Here is a 6,396-nt window from a genome sequence, read left to right as displayed (position 1 = left end):
TATTTATGTACAGTATGTATTTATGTATATATGTGTACGTTTTTCACACTTGCTGAGGTGAATAAGCTGACACTGGAGGTCGGTATTACAACACCGTCACCTATATTTATTATTATTCCTATTAACAAACGAGTGTCTTTATATATATATATATATTTAGCATCACCTGAAGATTAGGTCCCCCAGAGGATGATGTAAGCACCTTAACGTTACCTGGCGGAGTTGGGTTGGGTTAGCATTTGGTTAGGTTAGGGTGGTTAGGTTAGGTTGGCTTTAGGGTGGTTAGGTTAGGTTGGCATTAGGGTGGTTAGGTTAGGTTGGCTTTAGGGTGGTTAATCTTTAGGTGAAATATACAGCGGTCTGTAGTCTATTAGTCTATTTATTCCTCTTTTATTTATGAACTTATCAACAAGAGGTACTAAATAGTCCCCCTTTTTTTGCATATTAATGAGGTAAGTCGGTATCGAGGATGCTCTGATTATATATCAACATACACCTGACCCCATTAACTAGAGCGTTCAGACATCTTTGTTTCAAGGACCCATCTCCGCCTCTGGTGATTGGTTATTTCTACTACCGCGTCATAACATTGTTGCATGGTCATTGGCTTACGGCCTGTGACGTCAACAGGTTTAGGTCGCGGAAGAGGATGGATAGTATAATAATTTTCCCATAAAGTACACGTCATTTTTTTACGAGTGTCTTGCGTTCACGTATCATTAAAATGTCTCAAATGTTGGAGTGTTTGAGCGAAATAATGTGAAATTAAGTGCGTTATGAGAGGCGGATAAGAGAAATATGTGTGTGTGTGTGTGTGTGTGAAGAGATGCTTGTTGACCTCGGGGCGTGGTGTTGCGGCGGGCGGGCGGGGCGTTGGGCCGAGCGGGCTGCTAGGCTTGTGACGCAACGCTCGCAAGGCGATATAAAGCGCGGGGACTTGGCAGGTTACGATTAGTGTCCCTACTGTTCCAGTGTAAGGACGTGCTAGAGGAGCTGCTGACAAGACCTTCCTTCCTCACCTACCACCACCACCTAGCAACACTCACCTACGACCACTTCAGAGACTTAGGTATTAAGGAGAGTTTTATTTTGTGGTTCAGGCATAATATATGATGACAAGTAGTGTTATTAGTATATCCCAATCATATAACTCACAAGTAGATGCCAGATATTGCTAAGTGTTGAAGACTTTTGATCCCGACTGTACCTAATACAAACACGTATCTAGTGCAGGTCTCGCGCACCTGTACAGTAGGTAAGCAAACTTGTTATTATCTAAAATAACGTTAAATAATTATCTGAACAATCAAAATGCAAATGATTTCAAGGCATTAGCATTTCTAAGAGGATGTTAGAATTGTTTTAATATTTATCATAAAAGGTTAATATAAATACGCACTCGTACACGCGCAGCCCGAGGGGAGGTAAGACGCTCAGGGGAACCAATCAGTTACTGTAGCTAGAGACAAGGGGCGTGGCTTATGGGCTAAGGTAGAGTGGAAAAGGTATAGTTTCGCGTTTATTATTTATTTTTTTACCACAAATTCAATATTTTCATAAGTTTTGTAGGATAATTAAGGAAGTTTGTATATATTTAGCTAAATGTGTACCAAGGAACAGGCTGAGGCAGAGGCTAAAAAAAACCCCGTCCAGCACAGGGTAGATTTAAAACTAAGCACCTCCGTCTTTTAACTTAGGTACAGGAAGACGCAAACCACCTCGAAAAGATGGGAAAGATCAAGGACATGCGCGATTACGTGGGCAAGGCCGAGCTGCGGGAACTGGACCTGTGGAAGGCGGTGGCGGCGGAGTTCTTGGGGACTATGGTGTTGGTCTTCGTCGGTACCAGCTCCTGCCTCAACGGGTGGACTGAAGGATACGCTCCCTCCGTCGTCCAGATCTCCTTGTGCTTCGGCATCACCCTCGCTACTCTGGCACAGGTAAGGGCTAAGGTCTTAATTACATGATTTAATTTGGTGACGGACAAGTTGCTATTGCTGTTTGCGTTGTTGTTGTTGTTCCCAGATGAAAACTTTTGGTATAAATAACTCACTATACAGGTAAGGCCCAGGTGTTGCTTTTTTGATTAGTTTGTTCGTGGGGAAGGGGGGGTGAAGACAGGTGTTACTCTGGTACAGGTAAAGGTGTTAATTACTTCACGGTGAGGCAGATGTGTGTGGCGGAGGGGGTGGGGGGTGAACAGGTGCAGAATGACACATACAGTACATAGACCAAAACTATTCATAACAAATACCAAATTTTACAAAATCGCACATGCTGTAGGGTGAGGAGTGAGGGGTAGGTAGGGTGAAGGGTGAGGGAAGAGAGAGAGAGATATTCCTACCCCTGGTGCCACTTGGAGATATTCTCGGTGTGTGTGTGTGTGTGTGTGGAGATAGTACTGGGGTCTCTTGGTCTAGTGGAGAGAAGGATGAGATAGAGAGAGAAAGAAATACACTTACATAATGGTGTTATTTTACTTGTATGATTGTCTGTTTTATGCAAATTTTTAACCATCTTAAGTTAAGTGGAGGTTATGATACGATAAATAGCATAAAACAGGCGATCGTAATCTTACACATGCACCACTGCCAACATGCACACATACACACACACACACACACACACATACACACACACACACACACACACACACACCTCACACATACACACACACACATCTCACACATACACACACATCTCACACATACACACACATCTCACACATACACACACATCTCACACATACACACACATCTCACACATACACACACATCTCACACATACACACACATCTCACACATACACACACACACTAAAACCATTTACAACTACAACCACCAAATGATTATTATGATGAACGGCGCTACTCATTCACTCCATCAATTACTTCCTCTTAATGACTCTATCACTCATTCAATTACTCACCTACTCATTTATTCACTTAATTACTCAATCACACTCGGTTCATCAATTATTCATTCACTCGCTAAATTACCCAATCACTCACTCACTTCCTCACTCATTCACTCACATTCTCAAACCTAAACCAAAATACTCTAGCGACAAAACGAAAGAAAAAAAAACCCAAAACGTCCTGAGTCGTGTTACGTGAACCAGTTTTAAAGGCGCCACCACTCGTTCTAACCAGATCTGTGAAATGCCGTAGGAGAACATAAGCTTCTTTGAGTGTTACGCCCTTGGCCTCGAGGTGAAATGAGATCTACTGTAAACGATCTTGAAGCTAATTGAGTGTAGAGGGAGGGGGGAGAAAAGAGGGTGGGATGTATGCGGATATAGTTGGGTATTTGAGTGGTATGTGTCTCTCCCTCTCTCCTCCTTCTTCCCTCTCCCTCCCACTCCTTACAGCGTCCTCTCCCTCTCCAACACCCCGCCCCACTCCCCGACACTCCAACTTTTTATATCCCAGGCCCCCCTAATCCGTTATCCCAAGCCCCCCTAATCCGTTATCTCAAGCCCCCCTAATCCGTTATCTCAAGCCCCCTAATCCGTTATCTCAAGCCCCCCTAATCCGTTGTCCTCGCCATATTTAATCTTTCATGTCCAAGGTGTTAACATAAGAACGGAGGATACTGGACAGTCCCGTTTACACCCAACCCCTATTGCTCATCTATCCATCCAACCTATGTTTGTATCTATCCTTAAGTTTCTGCCACCCACCCTACCCACCCAGTTATGTCTCCACCCACCCTTCCCTCACTACACCCACAGTACACCCGGACTCACATCACTCGAGAAAGCTGCATTTTTGAGATAAGAGATTATTACTGTCACTTAAGGGAGAGATTAACCTTAGGATACTCAGGTGACCTTCCCTGGATCCCGCAACGTCTTTAGCGCGCACACACACACACACACACACACACACACACACACACCTTCGTATCCAAGTTTAAAATTCTTTGATATCTAGATATAGTTTGAACAGATATATAGATATTTATTCAGTAAAAGCATCATACGAGTTTACATTGATTTAGTCTGTACATAAGCAATAAAGGTGTATAACAGTACTTATATGAGCGGTACAGTACAGGTAGACAGTAAACAGTGACTCGATATAAACACGTAACTTCTAGTAAACTGACTTGATAAAGGGTTAGATGCCCGCCATAACTTCCTCACCTCTCGTGTGTGTATGGGACAAGGGTCGCAGAAGAGAGAGGCGATTGCTTCTCCACTCTTCATCAGGTACAATTTTTCCTTGGGAGATCGGTATCCCCTCCCAACAACGTTGCGTGTGTTAGGCAAGAGAGCAGACATCCTGAGCTGTCCCACACACACACAACACTTCCGTGACCCCTACTGGACCACCATTCCCCGACCTCTTCACAGGAGCACGATACTTATCACCTGCATGCTGGCCAGACACCTCATAGACAACATTAATTCTAACTTAATGGGATGTTCTTCCTTCCTTAGGCTATATTAAGTCCCTTTATGTTAGTACCTGAGACTCCTGCCAGATGCTGCTGATAACATTGTACAGAGGTACCTGGTGACAGCTGTAGGACTTGAGCAATACTGTGGGAGGGGATTAAGCCTGTAAGAGTGACCTGAACCTGACCTGAATCTAACTACAGTAATCTCGGTATTCCTGTTCGTATAACGAGACGCATTACCAGGTGGTGAGGAATATAACAACATAAGAAAATAAGGAGTCTGCAATAGGCCGGTTGGCCTGTGCATGGCATAATGCATACCACTCTCTATCGTCCATGAATCTATCCAGCCTCCTTTTGAAACTTTCCAGCGTTCCAGCACTTACTACAAAGTTGCTAAGCTTGTTCCACTCGTCCACCACCCTATTTGTGAACCAGGTCCTTCCTATCTCCCTCCTAAACCTAAACTTATCCAACTTAAATCCGTTGCTACGAGGGGGTTGAGGAAGTAGGGGTGAGGCAACAACGGTCTACCCAACGATGTATTTAGGTCAGGTCAGAGGGTAAGCGTCTGAACAAGCTCGTCATAATCGTTCACACATCGCCTTAAATGACCCAAATACTGTGATATGATGAGGACACACACACACACAGAGGAGCGGTGATCCCAATCTTACCTCTTACGTTACCACCTCAAGTCTCGTTCTTCAAATATCTCCTTACAAGTTATTTTCCAATTCACTTGCACCGCCAGCCTCTAAGTCAACTGTTACCACTCTCTTATCTCCACCACTTAACGCTAACCTGAGCACACAAACACACACAGAGATGCAGCTGCGGTAACTGTTTCATTTTACCTAAGTGTGCCTCTCGTCCTGCCAGCGTTTTCTTTAAGGAACTATTTTCTCTCTGTATTTCTCTTCGTTTTATTATTATTATTTTTTCTTTTATGTCGACTGTTATCATTTTCCTTTAAAATTTTCCCCAATCGTTTTCTGCAAGTCTTCCCACCTCAGAATAAAACGCTTTGAAATGCCACCTTCCCTCCACCCCGACCCAGGATACGACACCTTAGGGTTAGGTTAGAGTTACAAATGCGTTGGGTTATTTTTCTTTTTTTTTTTGGGGATAGGTTAGGTTACACTGCATTAGGCAAGCTTATGTTTGGTTAAGGTACGTTACGTTTGGCTATGCTAGGGTTAACTTAAGATACGATATGTTAGGTTAAATTGGGATAACTTTAACTCACAAACACCCTTAGAAACAGCCCAGTCCCAACCATTGTAAAAATTATCAATAACTTGTAATAAAGCAGTGTATTTCCAGTAAATACTACTTCCTGCACTGTCACTATGTTGAAATCCGCTGTAGTTTGAGCTTCTCCCCATCTCGCTATTATATATCTTATTTGTAACACTTATGTTACTTGTATATTATTTATAATTCGTAACCCATTCCCCAAATATGTAACTGTATATTTTCAGCCTTCTGGCTGCCAAGCTCTTTCAATAAACCGTTAATTATTATTATTACAAACCACCCGTAGTAACTCACAAACACCCGTAATAACTCACAAACACCCGTAGTAACTCACAAACACCCGTAATAACTCACAAACACCCGTAGTAACTCACAAACACCCGTAATAACTCACAAACACCCGTAGTAACTCACAAACACTCGTAGTAAGATAATTTGAGATCTACCTTAAGTCCAATACCATTCTCAGACAGTTTCCTTGGGCCTGTAATTATGTAACGTAACAAAAGAGCGCCAGTGTAAGCGTCCGTTTGTGCCTGGCGGCATTCCTCCCGCAGGGGTTTTACTCAACACACACACACACACACACACACACACACACACACACACACACACACACACACACACACACACACACACACACACAAAGAATACTTAAAGAGACAAGTTTGTGTATAAGGACGCACTTACCATGTCTTGAAATACACCATAAGTGGAGGGGCAAGGGTGAAGG

General features: G+C 43.2%; 1 protein-coding gene across 1 annotated transcript in view; it reads left to right on the top strand.

The window, feature by feature from the left end:
* The first annotated feature begins 915 nt into the window (after nt 1–915).
* The window catches only part of LOC121866246 (aquaporin AQPAe.a-like), a 22,059-nt gene continuing 16,578 nt past the window's right edge, over nt 916–6,396 (top strand). Inside the window, exons 1-2 of the mRNA XM_042365857.1 lie at nt 916–1,069; nt 1,698–1,940. Coding sequence (XP_042221791.1) covers nt 1,728–1,940 — 213 coding nt within the window. The 5' untranslated portion in view covers nt 916–1,069; nt 1,698–1,727. The remainder of the gene's footprint in view (nt 1,070–1,697; nt 1,941–6,396) is intronic.

Source organism: Homarus americanus, unplaced genomic scaffold, assembly GCF_018991925.1.
Source record: "Homarus americanus isolate GMGI-L3 unplaced genomic scaffold, GMGI_Hamer_2.0 scaffold5946, whole genome shotgun sequence".
Taxonomy (NCBI): domain Eukaryota; kingdom Metazoa; phylum Arthropoda; class Malacostraca; order Decapoda; family Nephropidae; genus Homarus; species Homarus americanus.
Note: the sequence above shows the minus strand (reverse complement) of the source record. Positions and strands in the feature narration are given on the sequence as shown.